Genomic DNA, 26601 nt, shown 5'->3' with positions numbered 1-26601 from the left:
TTCCCACGGGCTACTGCCTGTGACTTCCCTGAACAAGCCATAGTCTGTTCTCCTGAAGTCCATGTTCTGCTATTTTTCTTCCTCAGTTCTCTCAGGGTCTTAAATTCCACCATCTCACTGTTGCTTCAGCCAAGTCTGCCACAGACTTTGTCATCCCTGGCCAGGTCTTTCTTGTTTGTGAGTAATAGATCAGAATGCCTCCCTGACTGGGCTTGTTGCTCACTTGGGTCAAAAGAAATGATGGTCAGGCATCTCCTGGATTGCTTGTAGCCTGCCAGATTGCTCTTCGTGAATGTGTAGGAATGGTTAAACTATTTACTAGATGTTCATTATCATTAACTCCCCACTAACAATGTCATCCGTAATGCCATACTGAATTAACTGTATTCCTGATCCTTTTCTTTCCTGTATTCAGATCTGAGATCTCCTTTAATGCCTTTCTTGGGGTCAAATTCCAGTCTTCAATGCTAAGCATGGATCATGCAATATACACCTCTACTCCTCTCTGAATATAAGCATCGACAGCTTTTCATACAGTTTCATGCTCTTCCCTGGTTGAGGTCTTGCTCCAGCCAACCTGTTGTGCTTTGTTTTGTTCTTCCTCTAAGCATGTGTGGGGACAGTGTCAAAGCTTGTCACACTTAAGAAAGATTACCTCCAGTATTATGGATTCCATTGATTGCTCCCATTATCTTTTGTCATTGCAATAAGAATAGATTTTTAAATGCATTTAGCCAGGAATGCGTTCACTAGCATGCTACATTTACAAATTTAAACAGTCTAGGACCTTGCATGTTTTTAGAATTTGTCAGAGGTCAGAATTTCACTGGTTTCCCTTACAGGTTCCCACAATTGCCAACAAGAAAAATTCTGAAAGACAGAGCTTATCTGCAGAGTATTGCACTAGAGGATACTTGAACAGAGCGTTGTAGACTTAATTTTAAGGAGTGTAGAACTACACATGCAGAGAACACTAAAAAGCACTTTGAGATGGTCAGCAGTTACACAGGCATACGTAAACTTGAATTAATATTTCATATGGAATGAATCAGTGGATCTGAAGTCATATCCTTGCATGACCTGAAGTTGCCGAGTTATAGTCCTCACTGTTTGGCTGCTGTTGAACCCTCCAGGTGTGTAGGAGCAGGTGGCACCTGCAGTGCTTTTGTACCAGGTACTTCACACTCCCACATTGTCAGTGGAGTGTCAGTGGATCCTGGCAGCACAGCAGGGGGCAACAGATAATTGACTGAAAATTCAAGACAGGCATCTCTGGTTGTTTTCATTACCGGAGTCTTCCTGTAAGCTTGTGAATGATTATTAGAGGCATGAAATGAGAGTCAGCAAAATCCAAAAGACATTTCAGTTGTTACAGCTAAAGGTAGATGGTTAATGGTTTCCAAACAGTAATGAAAGGGGATATTTCAAGAATTACCAAGAAGGCTCTAAACTTTACATAAAAATAGTTTATTTTGACTCTAAATGAAAAATGTTAGAGAAAATCCTGTGTTCTGTTAATACATGCATTGTCACATCTTTGATTTGATTTGTTTTAGATGAGAAGATTGTGGAAAAAATCCGAGCTTTACAAATGAAAGCTGAGGACTATGATGTTGTTAAGGTGATTGGAAGAGGGGCTTTTGGAGAAGTACAGCTGGTAAGAATGTAATGATTTTATCATTAGACAGATTTACAGCTCTTGTTCTTGCATGCTTTGTGTCTAAAAATACATTCTTATAAGGAGTATTATTTTCCTTGTGTCGTGAGGTCATTTCTGTGCATAGTAAACAGTACATCCGAGTATAAAACATGGTGGATTGGAAGGGAAGGACTTGGGAAATAGTTTGCTATCCTTCCTTCAATCAAAATGGAAAAGGCAGTTCATGGCAATTCTAAGGTTTTTTTGGCCACAAGCGTCACTGTATAATAATACCTGAAAACTTCCTGTGAAATAGCAAGATAATAGTGCAACAAAAAATTTTGTTTTGCTCTGATAATTGTGATGCTTGCATTGTATTTAATTGATATGAGTCGTGTAAGATTTTTTTAAAGATTCTGTTCTTAACATTGTCCTTTCAACATTGGATCTTATGTAATACCTAACATAAGGATGGGATTACTTTCAAATTATATATTGCAGAGAAATTCTGTTTTTAAAAAAACACAATCAAAATACAAAAAGTAACTCGGTGTATCATGCATAGTCTGCTTTTCGTTTATTTTTGATTTTTCCTGGACTTCTAAGTCATACTGTGTGATAAATAGCACAAAAATGTGAGCTTATGTGTAATAGATTGATATGTCAGTTTTGAGATAAGCTATGGATGTAAGTACCAAATAGAATCTCAAGAATACAAAGGCCAGGGACGAGTTATCATGAGCTAACAGGTAACTGTGCACCAGCTGGTCCATGATAGTTTTCCATGTAAGCATTTTTAGAGGAAGAGAGATGTGAAGTAAGTCAATGGAAAGGGGAGCAGCTAATTTGCAGCAATTGAAGCTTGTTATCTTGTTACCACAAGGTAACAAAAATTATGCTTTTGATAGTGCCTTTTGACATGAGAGTGATATTTTACTGTTCTGTGCTAATTCTGTGCTGGGAAGCTGGCAAAATCATATTGTCTTGTACTGTAAAGCAATTTTGGAAAATACAAAGATGTTTTGAGTTTAGTTGAGGAATGTGGCAAGATTCTCTTTAGCTCTAAAGTGCTTATATGAGGCACACAGCATATAATGGCAATACATTATTTTTATCCATTTATGAAATTATTTGTATTTTCCATGTTAGTGAAATGGGTTGGAACTGGGGGAAAAAAAACCCTGCGACAAGCCTAACACTGTTTGCATGACTCATGGGTAATTTGAAAATTAAATATAATTTGTGTTGCAGTGAACAACGCTTGATTGGCAATTTCTGTTCATTTATGACGTTTTTTAAGGCAATGTCATTCAAGTGTGGCAACATGAGAATGTAGCTCCCTCTTCCCTGTTTCTTCCTGGATCATTTGCACGTTGTTTTTATCCAGAAGGCTCTGTGAAGTATGGAGAGGAGTATTTCAAAAGATCCCTATTTTCAAACAAAACTTTAAAGAATTAATATGTATCTTCATATGCTTTTATAGCCTTGCTGGCAAGAGATTAAAAATGAAACCAAAACCTTCAGCAGAACCTTACTTATTTGAGAAGGGGCTGCTGCAGGGAACTTTGTAAGAAAGCAGTCTACTTGTTGTCTTTTCATAGACAGTCACATCAAATGGTTTGTTTTCAAGTCTTCTATTAGACATTTTTATCATTATGTATATCCACTTACAGTAGCTAATAAAGAACTTCCTGCATCAGAAGTTAGTGAAGAATCAAGTTGTAAGGAGCAGAGTTCCTCATCCATTTGTTGAGGGAGGAAGATGAAAAAGAGGACATCCCAATAACAGAAGTCGTGTGCATTTTATTGGATGTCACACTGATATATTTGATGGAAGCATCCAAGAGAATTGTATTTTTAATGTGCTTCAAAAATCAAAACACATTGTTTTCATACGTATATTTATAAGAACTTAAGGGTTTCTCTATTTAATTTTTGTTTTCTTTTTAACATTTAATTTTAAATACAAGTTCTTAATCTTAAATAGAATGGAAACTTTTTTTCTTAATTCACTCTGTCGTTTACAATTTAAATTCTAAAATAGAGATGATTTTTCACAGTGTATGTACTGCAGTTAGGTAGTTTGAGGGGTCTGAAGACAAACTTTACTTCTCATTTGCCTCATCATTATAATGGTAAAATGCATAGTAATTTGGTCATATAATGATGGGGTTTGGTTTTTTGTTGTTGTTGTTTTTTTATTTATTTATTCTTTAAATAAACCCTTCAAGCCACAAAATAAAAAAAGCCAGGAGTGCTTGGTACTGGAAGGGAAATTCTGTGTGTTCGTATAGAGCTCTTCTGTACTTCATGCCAATTTGAAAGAATACTCCTTTTCCAGAATGTAAAAATATGAGTAGAAAACATAGTGTGGGGCAGTCTTCCAGCTAAAAAGCTGTGGGTTAATAAATACAGCTGTAGATCTGAACTAATATTAGCTGGTGATGAGGGCATACATACCTAGATTTTTTTGCCTCACAAGGTATGATACAAGTTTAAACTATTGAGGTAAGCTATATCTATTTCTACTGCATTCATAACACCACAGTTGCAGATGATGGATTTGCAGTAATCAAAATATTTTGCAACACATTCTATGATCAAAATAGAAATTTGCTTCAGTGGGGGCTAAATGAAGAAAGAACCATAAATAAAACATGATGAAGTACATGTGTTAAATTAATGAATGTCATGTTATCGGTGTGTGCCGTTGTGCATAAATATTTGTAGCACAAATATTTGTTAAGTATTTGTAATTGTTAAATATAACAAGCCAAACAATGAGTATGTTAATACACAGCATAAAATAGTCAGCTATGACCTCCTTCTTCTAATTTTGTTTCCTCCAACCTTTCTGCTCCAATGTACCATTTTCTTGTGAAAGAAGTGGTGTGGAGAGATCAGCTTTCCAGATTATAGCAAGAAAGGAAAACACATTCTCTAGTATTGTATCTTACAGCTAGATTTTTTTTAAAAGCTTATCCTGCCCTTCCTCCTCCAAAAAAATTTAAAAATTCAGTCCAGTAAAGAGAGATCAGATGACTCTGGTCGGAGCATCTGACTTTGGTAGAAAAACAATTTCCTTATAACTACAAAAGTATTAAACTCTACTCGAGCTCTGGCCTCTGGCTTTGCTGGGTCTGTAGTGATGGGGAAAACTAAGAAAATAATTGCCAGCTGCCAGATCTCTGCTTCTCTTACGCAGTGTTGTGAATAAAAGTGGCTGGTGTCTAGGGCAGACGGAAAAATTGAATTATGGTGCTTAATATGTTATTTGTGGTTTATGCAGAAACAGTAATTTATGAAAGCACTTCCTGAGTACCTCTTGTTTGCTTTCACTTGAGGAAAAATCCTGTTGATTTGAAATGGAAACATATCCTCAGTTCCTTCTCCCAGGTCCAATCACAAAATACTGTAACATTGCAATGACCCAGCAGACTGACTTGATCATGTGCTGAATGGAAAACCAAAGCGAGGCTAACTCTTTCTTGTACTTGGGTAGTAAGGGATGGGCTGGGGGACAGTCTTTACCATGTGAATTCTTAGTGTTGCAAACAGTGGTTGTGATGACCTATGTTGACAGGTGCTGGTTTAGTTTTTTCCAGTAAGTGCTTTGTTTATTAGCTTTAGTTTCCCAGCCACTGCTGATGTACACTTCAGTAGTAATGCAAATAAAGCAGTCACGGTCTATTACCTGAAAATTTGTCAGTCCGTGAACTTTGGTACCCTCTCTGTGGTAATTTCTTATGGCTCTATGAACTATTTTAGGATATTTGTGATTATTTCAAACGTTAGAGTTCATTTCACAACTCTAGGCTCTGCATTTTCTTTTATCATAAAAGAGATGGTACCGTTATCAATACTACGTACTCAATCTGATAACTTCAAATGGATGTGTTATTTTCTTTGCCTACAGATTGTCTTCTGATGTGAATGCTGTAGAAATTATGGATGCATTTTGTGTGCACTTGTTTCTTAAAGTCTTAGGTTGATGAAGCAGAGTAGAGGGAAATTCTTATTTCTTAATGCATTTTCATAAGTTAAACAAGGCCATGTTACTCAGTGCTGATGGCACGAAGGGATTTTCCTACCTATTTTGAGAGTTACTCTGGTGAGCTGCAGTTTAAATTTGGCAGTTCATTTAAACAGTTGGAAGAAATTGAAACATCGTGACAGTTTAATACATGAATAATCAGCTATGAGCCAATATGTGGATGTACAAATATAGCTCTGGGTGAGGAGCGCAGCGGCTAGCAGCTGAACAGGCCTTCTCCAGGGGCCACAGTGGTGGTATAAGGAGTGGTATCACCAGCGAGTCTGTTCACCTGTAAGACATGCCAAGACACACTCAGTCCTTGGGTGTGCCACTACGCTAGTTGTTGCTTTGGTTCCTTGATTTTTGTACAGAGAATGAACCTATCTTGAAATTTTATCAAGAAATAAGCCAACTAATAACCTATTGGCATTGCCTTAGAGAGGTGCACAGACTGTGATTTTTGGTCCCCCTACCCCTGTTTACTTTGCTTCTGCTATCCATGAGCTTGCTTCAGGCTGTGCTGGCTTTTTGAGACTTTTTTTTCCCCAAGAGTGGGAGATAATTATTCTTGTAAATGAAGGCAGCTATACTAACTACACCCAGGCAAGAGTACACAACAGTTTTAGGAACTATGTACTACTAAATGTGTTGCAGAGCTTTCCATGGACTTTCACAGAAAATGCATCTTCAGTTAAACAATGTGTTTTTGTGGTTGCTGGTCTTTGTGTTTCTTCTGGTTTTGAGCAGGATTACAAAAGCTCCACTTTATGGAGTATAATTTGTGGTGTACCACCAAGTCTTTGTAAATAATCCTATGTGGGATTAGTAAATGGAAAGGAGGTAGTTTTCAAAATCCTTTTTTAGGACACCTTCACGAGCTGGTTATTTGTTAATGTCTTAAAATATACATGCTTATAGAGTTGTTACACATTACACGTGTAGATAGTGAGTTTTGGTTTGGTGTCTGGTTGGAGGTTTTTTGATCTAGCTATAGAGAAGGTTGTTGGTTAGTGTTAAACTATCATAGAATCATTTTGGTTGGAAAAGACCAACTATGCGAGATACTAATCCTAAAACTTCCGTACCTGAGTCTTGGGAATGAAAAGCCCCAATTTTAAGAACAGTAAATTCATAAATAATCCTGTTTCTGTTCATGTTTTCACTCTTTCTAAGATTCCCCCCACCCAATCCTTCTCCCATTTCTAGAGGTCATTCCTGTTGGTTTCAGCAACATTAATGTTTACAGCTCCTCTGGAGCCAGAGGCTGATGTTCCCAGATTTGTAGACCCGGTGGGTGCCTGTCTGAAGGTTTGCACTGCAGACGTAATGGACCTGAAACATTTATAGCCATTCAGGAAAAGAGCCTTTCAAGTAGCGTAATTAAACTCGGAGATTGTGTAAAACTAAGAGGTTGGAAGGTCTGGTTTATTTTACTAAATGTGAGGTTTTTAAATGTGCTAGAAAGTGGTAATCTTTTGGTTCTGATTTCACAAATTAGTCCACTGAATTTTTTATTTTAATGTGAAGAAAATACTCAGAAAGTATTTTCATCAGTAAGATGCAGTTAATTTATTTTTTTTTTCTACTGGCTCAGTCATCTTACAGCTGAATACTTCTCACCTTGATTTCTGCAAGGAACACTCAAGAATGTTAAAAAACTGGTCCTTTAGTAGTTGTTTCATAAAGTAGCATAAATCTAATGTTTCATTAACAGAATAATGACTGCAGTCTGTTTTAAGCATTTTGTTTGTTTGTCCATATTCAGATGTTTTTGAAAATATTTTCAGATTTTGTTACAAAAGTTTTAATTTCAGTTTTCCAACAGATTTATATTATTGCTTTTACACCATTTAAAGTGAATTTAAGAACTACTTAAGAGAAGAAATAGGAGCAATCTTTTTTGTGAAAAATAATATTTGGGAGAGGCTGAAGTGGTCTATTTGCAGAATTTCTAACATGAATGAATGCAACAGATAGATGGTGTTCAGAATAAGAAAATATAAGCAGAGCTGCATTTTATTTCTTCTTACACGATGGAACTTTTGAAGGAGGGATAGACAAGCATTTCCTTTTTCTTCTGTAAACAGGACTATCTCATCTCTCTTTTAGTGTTCTGGGTGATTTGAAATAGGCGTGTTCACTCAGAAAATGTTAAGAAGAGCAGTCCAGATTTTTAGAGAAAGGTGGTACTTTTCTCACTCTGAGTTTTGGGTTGGGTTGTTTGGGTTGGGTTTTTTAGCAGTTTCAATTTGAGTAAGCAGACTACTGGAGTCAACTCTCAGTTTTACGCTCATAGCTGTAGTGAGGAAGAACATATGCTTGTATTGGTGCATCTTCAATAAAACAGCTACCTCCTAAGAGCTCCCACAGCCCTGAGACACGTCCTTCCCATGGCCCTGCAGCTCCTTTTCTGGGCTTGCAGTGGCAGCAGTTGGCCAGGCTCTGACATATCTTCCTTCATTTGGTATCCTTCTTGTTCCACCCCTGCTATGTGGTTTTTTTTTTGAAGCAGCTCTTAGGTTTTTCTTTCCAGGTTTGGAAGTTCTCAAGTCCTTACTGTGTAGAAAATCAGGTATATGAAGACCTGGAGACATTGCATCCCAGAAAGCAGTTTGCACATTGGAGAAATACACTGTGCTGGTATTCAGGTTTTTTACAAGGCATTTTTAAAAAGTTATTTCTCTTCTTTTTAACCAACAGGTTCGCCATAAAATGACACAGAAGGTTTATGCAATGAAGCTACTTAGTAAATTTGAAATGATCAAGAGATCAGATTCAGCCTTTTTCTGGGAAGAGAGAGATATCATGGCCTTTGCCAACAGTCCGTGGGTGGTTCAGGTAAGGAAGATATGTAAGAGTAAAATAATAATAATAATAAAGCCATAAATATTTCCCAATCTTGAGCTGGTTTTGAATTTACATTTAAACTCAAATCATGGTTTAGGTTCAGATTTTGCTTTTTAAAAACATATATTTACAGTAATTTCACTGAGTTTTGTGTATTTGGCTGTGTTAGAATCACAGTAGCAAGTAGGTTAATTTACAGTTTAGTCACTACAAATGCATCATAAACCAGAATTAAACAGATTTTTGAAGTATCCACATAATTATTTGGAATAATAGGGAGGTTACCTTTCCAACTAAGAAAAATTCTGTATGGGAATGTACAAACAAGTGTCAGCATTATTTTCAGTCCTTGCCTATGATACCGTCAGTTGATCATAGGCCCCCATGCAACGCTACAGGTTTGGGGAGGAGTGGCTGGAGAGCTGCCTGGCAGAAAAGGACCTGGGGATGTTGGTCGACAGCCGGCTGAACATGAGCCAGCAGTGTGCCCAGGTGGCCAAGAAGGCCAACAGCATCCTGGCCTGTATCAGCAATGGTGTGGCCAGCAGGAGCAGGGAGGTGATCGTGCCCCTGTACTCGGCACTGGTGAGGCCGCACCTCGAATCCTGTGGGCAGTTTTGGGCCCCTCACTGCAAGAAGGACATTGAGGTGCTGGAGCGTGTCCAGAGAAGGCAACGAAGCTGGTGAAGGGTCTGGAGAACAGGTCCTATGAGGAGCAGCTGAGGGAACTGGGGTTGTTTAGTCTGGAGGAGAGAAGGCTGAGGGGAGACCATATTGCTCTCTACAACTACCTGAAAGGAGGTAGGAATTGGTCTCTTCTCCCAAGTAACAAGCGATAGGACAAGAGGAAATGGCCACAAGTTGTGCCAGGGGAGGTTTAGATTGGACATTAGGAAGAATTTCTTCATTGAAAGGGTTCTCAAGCACTGGAACAGGCTGCCCAGGGTGGTGGTGGAGTCACCATCCCTGGAGGTGTTCAAAAAGCGTGTTGCTGTAGCTCTTCTAGACATGGTTTAGTCAGCATAGTGGTATTAGGTTGACGGCTGGACTTGATGATCTCAGAGGTCTATTCCAACCTAATGATTCTATGATTCTAATTAGTATTAAGAGTGCTTTAAGCATTTACTGTCCTTTCAGCTGCGATTTGGTAGATGGATGAGTATACGCTTCTGTTCTCCTGCAAGACAGGGTGTTGTAGAAGTGGTTTGCTTGAAACCATCTTCTGTTTAGTGGTCAGTTATTGCATCTCAGCTCAGAATATCCAAGTAATGGAGAGTTGACTTCTTCAGCTGTCCTTGAACACTGTTGGTTCCAGCTGTCTCATGACATGTATCATCCTCGTGTTTGTCATATGAGTTATACCTTTGGGAAGAATTAGTACTGAATATTGCAATTTGTTGTAGCTGATAAATTACACCAGTTAATGAAATGAGTAGTGGAAGCATATGCTTAGAGAAATTATCAGTACTTGATTTTGTTAAATAATTAATACATTTAAATTGCCGTGCTTCTGTGTATTGAATAAGTAAAGACTGGCCTAAAGGTTTCCGTATATTCTTCATAACACTACCTCATGTATGCAAGAAATTATTTACAAGGTCTTTTTAATTAGGTGTTTTGCTGTTCTGAGCATATTCTGTGTTCTTGCCTATGTTCAGCAGGAATACTTAACCAAATAGATGATTTTTTTATTTGGTTCTTTGTTTTTGTTCTAGTAACAGTAGTTTCACAGTTGAAAGTAAGGAGAAATGTATGACACTCAATTTTCAAAGGAAAGTGTAGCAAGCATGATATAAATTTGTGTGTGTGTGTATGTATTTGTAAATACCAAATGAATTAAAGTGTAGTTGCAATTGTGCCTTTGAAGTGCAGTAGTGTGATGTATTTAGGTGATGTGGTCCAGTGGGATAGGACGTTGAGCTGGTTTCAAGAAAGTGTAGGTCCTGTTCTGAGCTAGAAACTGGGACAGATCACACTGCTTCTCTGTGCCGTCCTTTTTATGTGAAAAACAAGTAAAACCAGAGCCCTAGATAAGTTTTGTTGGTGTTTTTTTTAATGAAATCCCTTTAGAGCAGTAACAAAATTGCTGTATAAAGGCGTAGTGTTGTTATTTATTATTGTGTTATATTAATATCATGACATTTGAGAATACATAGACTATTTTGGATTTTAATTTCTATTTTAGTGACCAAATACATTATCATGTGATATATTGTATATAGTATCCATTTGTGAAAAGAAATACAGTGCAATATATATATATATATTTATATTAAAATATGTATTTAAAATACAGGTCTTCTGTCACTAATATACAATAAATTTTAATCTAAAATCTGCTGAATGTTCCTGCCTTTCATGATTCCTCATCCACCACAAACTCTGTTTTTTATTTCCTCCTTTCCATACATCCACTTTTTCAATTGCCTTTGAATTTTGTGTGGGTGACTTAAAGGTGTGAATGATTTTTGTTTTTAACATGAAGGAGCAGTATTTCCTGAGAAATAAGGTGAGAGACTTTCAGAGACATTTTTCACACCAGTCTTTGAACTTTGTTAGTAATGCGTTTTGCTGGTTTGGGCCATTTTCAGACCTGGTGATTGCTGCGTGAAATCTCTAAAACCTCAGCATTCTAAGTCTGAAATACATTTTAAGGAGACTAACTTACTTTCATCATCATGCCAGTAGGGAACATACTAGCTGCAGCCTATACCAGACCATTATTTTATCATTAAGGATAATTTATTTATATTGTGTTATAGTTGTCTTCAGGAACATTTTTTTTTCTTTCTTATTTCAATGTATGTGTTGCTTTAGCACAAAATCAGTAGTGACAAATGTTTATGTAAATATCTACAGAGATAAGGAGATTTATTATATATGAAATTTAAAAACAGTCTAACATACTATTCACTGTTTAGCTATTGTTAAATCAATACATGGTGCCTCCTTTCTCAGATTCGATATTTTGCATTTTGACTCAGTGATACTTTTTAATGACAAGAAAAATTGATACGTAGTAACTCATACTACTAAAATAATCAGGAAATATTTTTCACTTTCTTAAAAATGAAAATGAGGGGGTTTTGAAGTTCAGTAAATTTCAGGGTACTATCATAATTAATAGAAAATGTAGATTATCTAAATGCAAAAAATAAAGTTACTTTACATCAGTCTTGAAGACATATGCTCAGGTTTAATGAAACTTCTAGGTAAAGTGCTTTATTCTTTTTCCTAGCTGTCTCTGAAAAGTAATTGCCCTTTTTTCTTTTTTTTTTTTAACGTTGCAGCTATTTTGTGCCTTTCAAGATGACAAATACTTGTACATGGTAATGGAATACATGCCAGGTGGAGATCTTGTAAACCTTATGAGCAATTACGATGTGCCTGAGAAATGGGCCAAGTTCTATACAGCCGAAGTTGTTCTTGCTCTTGATGCAATTCACTCCATGGGCTTGATACACCGAGATGTGAAGCCTGACAATATGCTTTTAGATAAATACGGGCATCTGAAGCTGGCAGATTTTGGCACTTGCATGAAAATGGATGAAGTAAGTATGCAACTGAATAATTTATCATCTGTAAAACTGTAATTCTAAGGTTATTTTCTTATGAATTATAATGCCCAAAGGAATGTTCATCAAATGGTCCACTTGGTTGGAAAGCTGTTCCTTGTCTCCTAGCTTCAAATACAAGGGTACTTTAAATAGAGTAACCTTGTCTATAATAAACTGTTCTAGCACACAGAAGAAGGATGTAAACTTACTTCTTTTATTTTTGAAAGCATGTGTGTTTGTGTATTTCTGAGGTTCATTTTTTTGCCAAATGTCTGAAAAGCTTATGAGACAACTCCTGGTTTCAACGTTAGTAACCTTGGAATAGTTTGTGAACTGACAATATTCTGTAAATGAAATTATTTTATAGGCGAGATACAGTCCCTTTTTGTTTTTACTGTGTCTAATTGTTCTCATAGCATCCTCTAGTGGTCATTAAAATGAGGTCACAGTCAGGCAGCAGTGGTATGTGATATATTGATTAAATTTATGTTAGCTATTTGTCAGGTTATTGTACATTTTAATTGTCCAGATTTCACCATATACAGACAAATAGACGGCTATCTAATGAGATTGCGTAAGACTTTTATTTTTAACATGATGTAATACTTCGTATTCTTAAAAGGAGGCTTAAAAATAAAGCTAGCTTTTGTAGTTTGCACTTCTAAAACTTTCGCTGACAAACAACATTCTGCTGTAATTTATACAATATATTCTTCCTGTGAAAAATTATAACAGATTCTAAAAAAACTGTGTATGAATGTGTGTTATGATTTGCCTGCCCTTTGAAAGGTTTCTGTATTAATGTTGGCAAGGATGATCCTTTTAAGCTTATTTGCTTTAATGTGTTAGATTTTTTTGCTCTGTTGTTTAGGCAGTGCTTGGTATAGTTTCTGCAGTCCACTTAATTTGTATTTGCAACATTAAGTTAGTGGCTCCTCAGCTGTGTCTAGAAGTACTGTCTATGGTCAGGATTTTTTTTTCTTTCCTGTGACAATACTTTAACTTAATTGAACAACTGCAGCTGTTTATTGAGGTTCAGTAGTCTATTTAGTTTTGCTGAATTATAGTTGTTATTCCAAAGGCATATAAGATTGCTTACCTCCACTTTGATGGTTTACTTGCCTATATTTTAGGGGACCGCACTTACCTTAATTTGAAAAAATTAAAAGTAGTACTTGATCTCTTAATTTGGTCCTTAACAAAGTTAATCTTGATTCTGAGCCTGTAGGTCTTGAGTGAATCTGGTGTTTATCAGAACAGACAATGAAAAGAGCATCAAAAAGTTCATAATATAAATCTACAAAAATCCTCTATGCTGTTTTAGGGATCCCAGAAATGGTGAACCTAAGCCTTTTTTGCCTTTTTTTCCTTTTCATTGTTGTTAACAGAACGGAATACTAAATTGTGGCTGATCATGTTATAAATGTGAGAAGTGCATGCACATTTCTTGTAAAGAGTTACAGTGAGCTCCAGTTTGGACTGGAAATCATCAATGAACCAGTGATCTCCTAAAGAAGTTAATTTTTAACAGATTACATTTTAAGTTCTTCATGTTTCTCAGACTCAGTGGAATGGCAAAAATTTTTTATACAGGAAGCTTTAGAAGTTGAGAGGTTCTGGATTGTCTCCAAATCTCATGCTACTTCTTACAAAACATGAACACATCCCAGCTGTGTAAATATAATATTGGTGTTGGCAGGATGATTTCTAGAAAATACATGCTTACCCAATACTTCTTTATTTTTTTCTGATTTGGAGCTCCTTTAGCAGTTGTGCACATTACCATCTTCCATATGCTCTTGAGAGCCCAGGAAAATTCTACTGCAATTTCCTGAGAGACTTTGTTGACCTTTGCTAAGGAATTGAATTGAGCGTCCTCTTAAGTCTTCCAGGCCAGTCCAAACACTTGCAGCAGATTTCCTCCTTACCAGTATGTGAAAAGAGTTGCGGAGTGTTTTAGTGATCTTTTCCAACATAAAAGGAACTGACCTGTTTATGTAACTCAGTTGTGATGGTTTTGGGGGTTGTGGATTTTGTTTATTTGGTTGGTTTTGCCTTCTTTTTTTTTTTTTTTTAAATCTGCCACAAGGTATTTCTATAACTGAATAAAGAATGGAGTTGGTCTCATAGGTTTAGTAGGAATTGTGGTTCCCTTTTGGTATTTAGATGTGATAAGGTAGCCCAGGGCAGGTTTCACCAGGCTGTAATCTTCAGGTAAGAAGAAACTAGACAGTTGTTGGCTTCGGTAGTTATTCGTAGAGCCAGGAACCCCTAGTGTTGCCAGGCTCAGTATGAATGCTGTCTTGTGCTAACTGAGCTTTTAGAAGAGCACAGGTTTAGAGGAAAAAAGTTGTGACTGAAAGAAAGAACATTTACCATTTGGGATTATAATCTTGGCTTGGGCACTTTAGCTGAAAGGAGGAACATGTTCCTCTTTTTATAAGTCAACTTATTTTTTACTGAAGCTCATCCAAGACTCTACTGGATCCTTCTTTCTTCAGTTCATTGTCTGCAACACACTGCACAAGCCCGGGTGCAGTGTTAACACCTGATCTGAGCTATCGGAATGTTTCCACACAAGCACTGTCCAGCTCTTGTTTACTGAAAAGAACTTCATGAGGGAGTGAAAGCCTGATTCTCAGCCTTGGTTTGAGACAGCAAGTCATTCAGGTCTGCTGGAGATCCTCCTGAGGATGAAAACTGAACTGCTTTGTCTTCAGCAATATAATAATTCTGAATGATGCGAGGAAACACTGTAGCCTCACTGCCAAGTTGTCATAAGCTGTGAGAACGTGCTGTGTCTCCTGGACTGCCTTTTTTAAAATTCTGCACGGCACATCTCTCACATAGCTGCAGGAGATGAGTTCGAAGATCCACCTTGATCTTTTGAGGTGGTGAGAAAAGTGTAAAACACTGACCCGAGACTCCCAAAAGGAAGCTTTGTATGAGAACTGCTATAGTGTGTGCTACTCTGCCATAAACCAGAGGGTTGGTATTTGAAACACAGGAGTAACGCTTTGTCCAGCGTAAACAGCACCCTTTAGATCAGCATGTGAAGAGAAGTACAGAAGGCAGAAGTCATCATGCAGAATGTAGGGACTGTCAAGATGCCTTGTACTGCACAGAGGGGACTTCCCTGTTTACGTGGCTTTGATGCCAGAGATCACAGGAGCTAGGCTGACTGTGGTATTAAGAGTATCCAGTACTTCAAAATACATACAGAGCAACACCCAGATTCTTTGAAAGAGCAAGCTTGTAAATGAGGGGAACATAAATGTGGGAATATTATATTCAGGTGATAATGGACCATTCTCCCCAGGGAAGTGGTAGAATCCCCATCACTGGAGGTTTTCAAGGTGTCAGTGGACAGGGTGCTAGATAATCTCATCTAGGCTCCCTTTCCCATGACAGGTTGGGCCAGATGAACTTTCAAGGTCCCTCCCAACTGTTCTGTGGTTCTGGGAATGCATTTTTAGATTTGTTCCTGAGACGGACAGTAGAGTTTGATAGGGAGCAAGTACAACCAAATCCACATGCTTCAGAGAGATACAGTCTGTTGAAAACTGATGTTAGCACACAGGGCCCTTTTAACTGTAGAAATATCTTTTTTGTTTTACTGTTCAATTCTTTGACATCTTGTCTGAAAACTTATGGCATTGTTACCTCGAGTTCTTTAGCATCTGGAGTGTAATTGGAAAGAACTTGCCCTGTTGCTACATACGAGCCTTCAGACTTAGTTAGGGCTGGCTTTTTTTTTTTGGCACAACCTTAGCTTTGTTTGCGTAAGACTTCGTAAAATATCAACATGTATAATATATTGAAAAGTGATCTTGTTTTGGTGTATTAATTACAGAGGAATGGGAAGTGAGGTGTTATTAAGTGCTTAGGTGTCGCGGTGATGAGGCTGTGACTGAAGCTGTGATCTTCAGAGAACTTTCAGAACTGTTTTGGTGACTTTGTTTTTAAAGAAGCTTCTTACTTCAGGGACGAATTCAGGTGGCTTCAGCCAATTTTTACTGAGTGAAGATTCAGACTTTCTTTTGTAATTTTGCATTTGGATAAGGAAGAGAGAGACATGCACCAGTGTTGGAGGCCTCATTAAGATGCCACAGTCATACTAGATCAGCAGAATCACATAAGCCTAGAGCAATTCCTCCAGTGCTCAAAGCAAAGAGAGGCTTAAGTTTCAGAGGAGACTGTAGGTTTGTGCGCAGAGTGCTGTTACAAGCAGGATTTTCAAATAATGGTTCCTGCCATGCACCAGATCCATTTTTTAGTGTTCTCGGCTTTAGATTTCTGGACCCTTTGGGCTTTAGTGTGTTTCCCAGTATTAAAATGTGTTCATCTGTATTCTTCTTTGTCCAAAGAATGCATTAGTTCTTCTGAAAAGAATTAGCTTCATTTTCTTGTTCCAGGATGATCAAGCTATGTGCTTTCTGGTTCGTAGTATAGAAAGCAGAAGGTAACCCTGCTCTTCATTCTGGAACTGAAAAGTTAAAACTTCCTTTAGGTTTCAGCTTCAGCATGGAGTTGTAGAAGATGATAGGTATTTGCCAGGAGGACATTTGAAGTATTCCCTAGTTCTGTGCAGTATTTAGTCATCACTTTAGTTTTTGCCTACCAGTGCATGACTTTACAGGATTCTGGGTTAGTATATAAATAAAAGCTTGTAACAGTTCGTATTGTGTGTGGAAAGAAAGACTGTAATTTGTTGTCTAATTTTTACATGTCAATACAATTCCCAAAGCAAATATTTCTCTTCCTTTCTTTAAATATGTATTTTGTTTTTAGTCGTTGCTACTAATATTCTGGTTTAATATTCAGATTTAGTATGTGTTGGTATTCATGCTGTTGGCAAAATGCACAAAGAATTTTGTAAGTTGGCTTAAAAAAGATTTCAGGTTGAGAGACAGAAGAAAAGATGAGTGTATTTTTGGTACTTCTCTAACTTCTTCCAGGATTTAATTTCATTCATTAATCTGGTCTCTATGGATTGAATGCAGTGAATTTGATTAAAGGAAACAAGGCTTCTAAGTCTGAACCAGCATGTTGGCAGATCTGACGATGCTTCTGCGTCATTTAGCCCCTGCATTTTTAGTGTCTCAGTGTGAAGCAGAGGATGAAGAATCACTCCATTAATACAACTGTTAATATGTTAATAAAAATAACTTTTTTTAAAAAAAAAGCTTTGCCTTTCTTTAAAAATAGCTTTTCCTTTTATTTTTTTTTCCTATCGTTAAATAAAAACCAAGGTGTGACTATAAAAATTTTTTTGTCTGAATTGAACAAAACTGTTATCTATCTGCTATGTAGGGCCTAGAACTCATAGCTTATCAAAATTATGCTGAAGTTTGTCCCTGAATTCAGTGAGATAAGGAGCAATTAGGTATGGTGTGTAACTTCATATTGAAACCAATGGTAAAAATAGTAAAACTGATCCATTTTTGAAAGATATAATCAAGAGAAACCGCTATGGAGCAGGCAGGGGAGAGCACGTTACCAGCGATTGTAATTTCCATATTGCCAGTCCGTATTGCTTCTGGAGTAAAAACCAAAGTCTTTCAAACACATTCCTCAAACCAAATATTTTGGGCTATGTTTTTTATGTTTTTCTGGTCAACTAATAGATGAATTGTTTAAAGACTCAGAAGTATTTTTAGTTGAGCTGTTTGATTTCTTACTGTTGCACAGACAGGTATGGTGCGCTGCGATACAGCTGTGGGAACCCCCGACTACATATCGCCCGAAGTTTTGAAATCGCAAGGGGGTGATGGTTATTATGGACGGGAATGTGACTGGTGGTCCGTAGGAGTCTTCCTGTTTGAGATGCTAGTTGGTAAGTCGTGATTTCTTCTGCTAATGAGATTGTCGTTGAGTCTTTACTGTGCCTTCAGCTATACTTGGCTAGAAGGGGGCTGGCTGTACCCCACTGACAGCTTCTGACTTTTGGCTGGTGCGGTTGCTTCATTCCTGTTCTCTTTACTCTTTGTCACTCTTATGCTGCGACAGCTGTTTGCGTGCTTGCTCAGTGATTAGTTCCCTGACTTGGTTCAGCTTAAAACTAATTCTTAGAATAGTTTTAACTGGGGTCAGCTGCCTTGCTATCTCACGATTGTTTGTGCTACCTCAGGGGCAGTACTCAGTTTTCAGGGATGCAGAGATGGGAAAGGAGTGGGAAGGGCAGGACCTCTCTTTTCTTTCTCTCTCCTTCTTATTTTTTTTCTTCTTTCTTCCTTTTTTCCTTTTGTGTGTTGCCCTCCCCAGCACTAGCAATGGCTTCTGTTAGGTCAAAACGACTGTGGAAGTATGGCTTCATTCTTTCTTTTATGCTTCAGTCAGGATTTTCCAGTAAAATGCACTGGACTGCTATAGCAACAAACATAGAATATAATCTGTTAAGGAGATGAGTCATCTGCATTTTAAAAGACAGTGAGGATCAGTAAAACCTGGTAGCAAAATACTGATTATAGAAGGATGGAATTGAGCATATAATTATTAAAAATCCAAATCAGCATGTTCTGGTAATGTTGCAGACTTGATGTTTCTGCTATCCTGAGCCAGGAAAGACATTTGGATATATGAGGCTATTACAAATCTCTGTGTCTTTCAGAATTAACGCATTTTGACTTAAAAGTGTGTTTTATAATTAGTGATGTCTCATAAAGAATTTTAGCAATAAATGAAATTCTTCGGTTACTAAAATATTGGACATAGCCGTCCAGAAAGTTTTGTCAGACCCTCTCCCCCGCCCCGCCCTTGTATCTGAGATACAAAGGATTCTCCCCTTTTTATTGTTCTAATGAAAACATTTTTGAAAATGAAATCTTACTTAGTTTCTCCATATCCCACACATTGGTAGAAAGTATCTATTTTTCTTCGTGTTTATCAGATTCTGCCTATGGTCTTTTGAAACTTTACACTTTAAAGAAAGCACAGAAGTTGTTCTGTTCTTGTTTTAGCAAAGACCCAGTACTAGTGAAAATGGTACTATTTTTATTGTGTGCTTAACTAAAAGCTAAAATGCTGGTCACAGCATGAATCCTAATGTTAGTTCAGTGATGTAGGATAGTTTTGAGGTTTGGCCTAAATCAAAGCTGTTTCTGAGCCTGAAGACAACTGAGGAGGGCAAGGTTGGGAAGGAGGGAGGCAGCAAAGTATCAGTGATCCTCCCTCCAATATACTGGTATGGCAACCTAATGAATTTACTAAAAGTCTAGAAGTTTAATGCAGGCTGGTGTGTACTAATTTCTTATTTTACCATAAAATGACGGAAAGAGGCTAAAGGTAGGATGGTTGCATTTATAGTCTTTTTCTAAAGCTGAATGGTTTTTATCCATTGGTCTGTTTATACATTTTTTCACGTACCTAGCTTTTGAAACTGTCAGTACCTTGTTGGAAGCCTTCGGTCAGCGTGCTGACTGCCCTGCCTGGTGATCCCAGCCTGCACGCAGCCCACCAGGACGGAGGAAAGAGCCTAGCTCATATGACTGATTGTTCACCTTCTCTACCAAACCTATGGATTAGCTGTGAGAAAGGATTTATGTAAAAGTTGCAGCCTCTTGTTTACTGACCTGAACCATTTGTATATTCGGAATGTCATCAGTTAACTTGAATGGCACTTACCTTTATCAATACTGATTCTTTTCAGTTGTCCCAGTTTTACCTACCTTAATGATATTTGCAAAGAAACTAGACTTAACTAATGTTGCAAACCTTTGGGTGAGAAAGGTCTATGGTTTTAAAAGCCACCTGCCCATGTTAATATGAGTACCTAAGCTAATATAATTTATCAGTCGACAAGATTTATTAACATGGATTTAACAGTGCAGTAACACCCTGTGAAGGCTCCTGCTCAGAGCTGACTTGCCTTACAGGCAGCTCCTGGGGTAGTCAGGGTAGACCTGCGTGCCTCTGAAATGGTCTTTGGAGAGCTTTGGTGGATTCTTTCCAACAAACGTGCATTAGCAAATCCTCAATGCGTTTTCACTCTGTTATACCCATGGAAGCACTTAAAAATGGGGATTTGTGTGGGTATCAGCCGTCATGTACATTAGAAAACACAGTGATAGTCTTCAGGTAGAATAAAAATGTAATTCACTGGGCAAAATTTTGGTAGTGATATGCAGGATGGAAAATTGTTTGGTTTGTAACACAGGTGTTTTAGGGAAGGAATATTTTTAGTATTATACATTATTTTGTACCCTACATTCTAATTACTAATTTTAAAATAAATGGCTGGTTTAGGTAAAACTGCTTGTGGACTTCTCTTTGTAGTTTTTGCCTTTTCAACTTACATGACTTGCAGATGACTCAATCACAGTCAATTTACTATTTTATTTTCAGGGGATACTCCTTTTTATGCAGACTCACTAGTAGGAACATACAGTAAAATTATGGATCATAAGAACTCATTGCATTTCCCGGATGATGTGGAAATCTCTAAGCATGCAAAGAACCTGATCTGTGCCTTTTTAACTGATAGGTAAGTGCATGTATTATTCTGGTACTGTTTTTGCTTTGGATGGTATTAGCACATGTACGTTGTAAATATTAATTCTTTCCATTACTTCTCCTAATCTCTGTTCAAATCTCTTCTACAAAATCTCCTGCTCTCTAGTTTTTCTTTCATGGTGTTTTTTCCAGGTATTGTATTTTCTTTTTATGAGCAGCTCTGACCCCTCTTGTTAATGGCACCATTTGTCAGACAAATCCTTCCAGTTGCGGTATGTAATACAGTAACAAACCTGTGAGGTTGGAAGCGGTTTGCAAGCTCCTGGGCAGGAACTAGATTGTTTGCTCAGTGTCTGAGAAGGTGTTTCTTAAAAAATGAAAGCAAATGCGTTTATGAAAATAAGCCTTTATTTACTGAGATTGTTTAAGCTTTCTTAGAATGTTTGAACTTTTTTTCATTTGCTTTGTTGTATTAATTGACAAATAGAGCTAACAAACAAGCAAGGATATTGTTTTGTCTATAAATAGATCCTAAGGATCTCCTTTTGTGGAACTGAGCCATTTATTGATATTAAGCTGTGTAAGCTTGTTCTGGACCTGAACACTTACATTTTCTTTAGTTCCAGAAAGGAGAGATCATCTTCAGTTTCTCTGATTTCAAAGAACGCTATATGTCCATCGTTAACTCTGCATCAATGATACCTTCTTATGCTTTCCTGTGGTTACCTGAACTTAGGTACAGCAGAGTATCTAGCCTTTATAGAATGAGGGATTAGTGAAAAAAAATTGCTTAGAATGGTTTTTGCATTCAAAGAGAGATTGTTTTCTCTGTTGAGCAAGATCGCCATTACTCAGGAAGGATGTGCTTTAACAGCATTTTTCACCCTTAGTAGCTGAAGGGTAGAGAGAAAATACGAGCAGAATTTAATAGTGTAAATGCGGCGAGGTGTACTTCCACTACGTGTGTCCGTCTTCCTGTTTATATTTAAGACAGTGCTCAAGCGATTTATTTGAAACAGATGCTGTCTTTCCGTATGCGTGATCACTGCTGAAGCACTTAAAGAAGGAATAAGCAGCGCCCCTATGATTTATTGGTTCTTTTACACGTATTGTTTTTATGTCCTGTTCTTGTAGGTAGTTTTAAGAGAGACTCTTCTGGTCAAACTAGAAGTTTCTTGTTGCACTTAAGATTTACTTCACTGCAAATATCAGCAAAAGAAGTGTCAGGGTTAGTTACGGGGCATAAGACGGAATTCTTAAAATATTTATTTCAGTCCAGCTTTGAATAAGTGTTCTGTGCAGTAAGTTAGACCTTCCTTCATTTGCGTCTTAAGGTTTGTTGTGTGGTTTGGCAGACACGGAACTTCTGCAGTTTTTTTTACCCATAGGGTGTTGGGTTTTTGTTTGTGTTTTTAGTTTTTTCTCAGTTTTTGCCTCAGTGCTCTCTTTCTTGCTTTACTCCCCACGTGGCAGGCTCCAAATTCTGGACATTTTAGCAGCCGTAGAGAGTGTGTGCTAAGAAACAAAGTACATTTTATATGAGAAACTACAGATCAGTGCTTGGTGTTTTTAAATTTTTTTACTTCTTTTGTCATTAATGTGGTTAACTCAGACAATCTTTACTGAAAGTTTCTTTGCTGCTTATGAGCAAGTCAGGATTTAAATAACAAAACACAAGTGGTTTTTTTCCTAACGTGAATTTGGCTTAATTGCTATGTTTAGGGATGTGCGACTTGGGAGAAATGGGGTTGAAGAAATAAAGCATCACCCTTTCTTCAAGAGTGATCAGTGGAACTGGGACAACATTCGAGAAAGTGAGTAAATTAGCTTAAAATTCTATTTTTATTCAGAATTTGCAATAGTAGGAATGAAAAAAAAATTGGGCTGTATAAATTTTTTTATCTATCAAGAATATTGCTCAAGCTTCCATATTTATCATTTGTATTATAAAAACTCTGCCAGTCAGGGTTAGTAAATACACATTTTTCCTACTGGAATTACCCTCACCTTTATCATGCTTTTAATGTATAAATTTCAGTTTTGAACAACAGAATTGGATGTTTCAGAATTCAAACTTTAAAAGAATGCATGTTGGGTTCTGTTTCTTTGTGGCTTTTGTTGTTTTGTTTTGGAGGGATTTTTTGGGGGTTTGTTTGGTTGGTTTTTTTTGTTTGTTTTAACCTTCTGTAGTTAAGACAGTAGTTTGACAGTGGTCTTGTCAGTTTTACTGCTTTTCATTTTAAGGCATTGTGAACTTCATAACTTTAGGCAAAAACCTGAAGTATGTCAGTTCAGATCATGAGCTAGATCGTAACTTCTACAGTCATTTATTTACTAAAGTTTCTTAAACTTCGCTAAAATGTTGATTGTATTTAGAGTTCTATTCTCAAATCTGATTACCTTAGCAAATACATTTCGCACATTAGATATTCTGTGCATTAGGCAACTAATGTAAAAGGAGATTTCGCTAGAAAAATATGTTCATAGGAATATTTACAGATTTGCTGCATGGTTAATACGTACTGAACTAGCAGGACAACTTACAGTCTTTTAAAAATTGTAGAGATTCCAGTATGTAGCAAGTGGCTGAATCTTGGAGTGAAGTTGATCTTTTCTCCCCTTTTTGTAGCTGCTGCTCCTGTTGTTCCTGAGCTTAGCAGTGATATAGATAGCAGTAATTTTGATGACATTGAGGACGACAAAGGAGATGTGGAAACCTTTCCGATCCCCAAAGCCTTCGTGGGAAACCAGCTGCCTTTTATAGGATTTACGTACTATAGAGACAATTTGTATGTGATACTTGAATATGCATTTTTAGAAATACACCTGCAGATTTTTCTTATATCCTATCATTTTTTTCACTCTAGATACATAATTTATTCATTACATTATATTCATTTATGTCCAATTGTGAAGATACAAAATGCAGAGTTTGAGTAGAATATATAATTTGCTACTCTTTTGGTTATTTTGATAACTGATTAAACACAGTATTTTTAGCACAAAATTATATAGTCTTTAAAGTATCTTTTAGGGTTAAAATACAGATAGAGATATAATTTAGTTCTAAATTGGCTTTTCTTAGTAGCTTTAGAAAAAAGTTTACACAAGATAATAGCTTGCTAAGACTCAACTTGAATAGTTAAGAAATAATTGTATTAATTAAAATGCATAAGCACTTGTGGATTTGAAAACATTTGTTTATACTTCACTTAAGAAAAGATTCAAATCAGAAAAATGTACTCACATTGAAATAAAACAAGCTTCATTCTGAGAATAGCATAGAACAAATTAAGACTTGAGAGAATTGATTAAAATGAGTTGATTGGCAAGGTTGCCAGAGTTGTTGAAAACTTGAATAAGAGCTGGAGGGATTTGTTTTTGTTTTTGACAGGTTGCTAAGTGACTCCTCTCAGTCTTGCAGAGAGAATGAATCTGTGCAATCTAGTAAAAATGAGGTTAGTGTCTTTTTTTATAAGTATTAATGGTATGATTAACTAATTTTGTTAAGTCTGTTAAGAAAAGGCAAAGTTAAAACAAGTCGTCAAGAAATTTTGTGGGGGGCTTTTTGTCTTTTAATGATCCTCAGTAAAAAATGATATTTTCTATTTACAGGACAGCAAGGAGGTAAGTATGTTATTTGAATTATGGAAGGAATCAACAAATTCCTACGTAATTTGTGTGAATGTGAAATATCTTAAATGTTCATTCACCAATTTGTTAACAGTAAACCAGTTGTATTTTGAAACAGTTGTACTCAAGCATTAAGGTACTATAGTGAAAAGATGAATGAATACAGATTTTTCTCGAATTTTTTTAGCATCTGGAATTTGTTTGGAAAACAAATGTGTAAAGTCTCTCTTCACCACAAACAGCATCATAACCTTGGGAAGGTTGTGAATTTTGGCTCCACACTTGCCTGAGTGCTACATGACTAATTTATTCGGAGCTTGGAAAAGTAAATTGTCACCTGCAGTGACAAGAATGTTTAAATCGTGCTCTCAGTTGAAGTGAGTGTGTGGAGCATGTTTATCCAGCTCTTGAAGATTGACAATTGAATTTAAATTTGCAGATGACAGGAGAATGCTATGGAATTTTCATGTCCTAACTTACTTCATTATGTTACTTAAACATTTGTATTATTCAAGTGTAGATAGTATATTGTTAACATTTCTTAAAACTTACAACTCCTTTCTGAAGTTTAAAAAATAAGTAAAGGAAATGCATTATGTATTGACCAGCATAAATTTAAATGCAAATGTTTATTTGACTGCACTTCGTTCCTTCCTGTCATTGCTGAATTGAATAGATGGAATAGTTTTACAGTTTCCCTTTTAAAAAGAAATGCTGTTTAAAATACATAGCGTCACATTTGTGATACTTGCTTTATCTTTTAACATAGTTGGAAAAATTCTGCGTTTCATTTCTGACGAGTTTTTTTATTTGTATTTCCTCAAGCAATGAACCTCCGGTTTTGATGTCCTTTTCAGTGACCCTGTTATGGGAATCTTCTAATTGTAACAATTATAAAGTGTTTTAGAAAACCCCATTTTTACATTTCGTGTTTGGGGGTTAGAGGAGGAGGAGGAAGGGAGGAAAATAAATGCATTTAAAAGCCTGAAGACATGAGACAAATAAAAAAAATATTATTTATTATTTCTTTCATTAATATTTGGGTACTTGACTCACAATTTCTTTTTAACATTTTATTAGGCAAAACGAAGCATTCTCAAACCTGAAAAATGTTTGTTAGCTTCTGTGTTAGACTAAGAAATTCTTTTTTATGAGGTCATTGAGCATGCTTAGTAATATTCTCTGAATATTGCCCAGTTTGGTCATGTGCCCCCCTTTTTATTTTTTCAATTTTATTTAGAAAAGACTATCCCAAAAGTTCTGCTGCAGTGGAAGAGTCTCTGTCTACAGAAAAAGAGTACAGCAAAGGGCCAGTAACAATACTCTTTTCCTGTAGAAATTTTATGACTCACAATCTATGGCACATAATCCTGTGATGGTTAGATTTAATGTATTATTCTGGTACTGTTAAATGTGCAGCAAATTTTGTTGCTATGGATCTGTATCTTTAATATCTTGTAAAGATGTAACCTTCTAGTGATGGTTTTAAAATAATATAGTGGAAGATCGAGTTAATTTTCCTCGCTTTCCCTTTATTTGTTATTTAATTGAATTAAACTTGGTTTATGTGATAGCATTTTTATATGTGGGTCGTGGTTTTTTTGACATTTTACACAGTTTCAGAAAAAACTAAGCAAGCTGGAAGAACAGCTCAGTAACGAATTACAAGCCAAAGATGAACTAGAACAGAAATACAGGTGAGGCTGTTTTGTCATGTTTGGTATGTCAATAAAGAAATTTTATTGCACCTTTTGTTTCTGAATGCTTAAAAGCATTTTAATCTGCTTTCTGACCCTGCAAGCAGACCTCTCTGTAAATTGCTGACTTAATTATTGCTACTCCTGTGACTACTGTGTTATTTTTTTTTTTGGCCTTAATTCTCTGTAAGATTCTCTCTATGGTTTGAGTGATATCCCCAGTCCTTGAAGTTTCATGTGATTGCTGAAAATAGAAGATCTTACATAATACAAACATTCTACTTTCTGTATAATCAGCAGGGTTTATTTAAATATTTAAGTATTTTTAAATGTTTTTCAAATTTCTTCAGGTCTACTAATACTCGTTTAGAGAAGATAGTGAAAGAGCTAGATGAGGAGGTAAGCCCATAGTTGTTTCTTCTTGGAATTAGAACTGTAACATTTCTGTGTGCTTTTTTTCCGTAGGAAACAGCAAATTACTTTTGAGTAGCTGTGCATTTGTAACAAGTAATATCAGTTGATTTCTTGATATTCTCAAGAATGAAATTGTTGTCACTGCTAAAATAATTTCATTACGATTTCTGTACTACAGCTACACTAAAAGTACATTACAACTACATGTCCAGAATTAGTTTTTAATTTGGAGGACAGTGTGATATAAATATCCTGTATAAGATTCTAAAAACTGAAGATGTGAGAGTAATGTTGCTAGAAGAGGAAGGCCATTCTTTGCATTGTTCA

The 26601-nt window shown here is 36.5% G+C and overlaps 1 protein-coding gene across 1 annotated transcript in view; it reads left to right on the top strand.

Annotated features, from left to right (window-relative positions):
* The window catches only part of ROCK2 (Rho associated coiled-coil containing protein kinase 2), a 100755-nt gene that overhangs the window by 51242 nt on the left and 22912 nt on the right, over window positions 1-26601 (top strand). The window contains 12 exon segments of the mRNA XM_086461582.1: window positions 1557-1657; window positions 8376-8513; window positions 11813-12073; window positions 17771-17915; window positions 20423-20561; window positions 22253-22344; window positions 23160-23319; window positions 23925-23988; window positions 25404-25439; window positions 25441-25476; window positions 25781-25860; window positions 26211-26259. Coding sequence (XP_086317708.1) covers window positions 1557-1657; window positions 8376-8513; window positions 11813-12073; window positions 17771-17915; window positions 20423-20561; window positions 22253-22344; window positions 23160-23319; window positions 23925-23988; window positions 25404-25439; window positions 25441-25476; window positions 25781-25860; window positions 26211-26259 — 1301 coding nt within the window.

This window comes from Leptosomus discolor, chromosome 2, assembly GCF_034619465.1.
Source record: "Leptosomus discolor isolate bLepDis1 chromosome 2, bLepDis1.hap2, whole genome shotgun sequence".
Classification (NCBI taxonomy): Eukaryota; Metazoa; Chordata; class Aves; order Leptosomiformes; family Leptosomidae; genus Leptosomus; species Leptosomus discolor.
The sequence above is the reverse complement of the archived record's forward strand: the minus strand, read 5'-3'. Positions and strand labels throughout refer to the sequence as shown.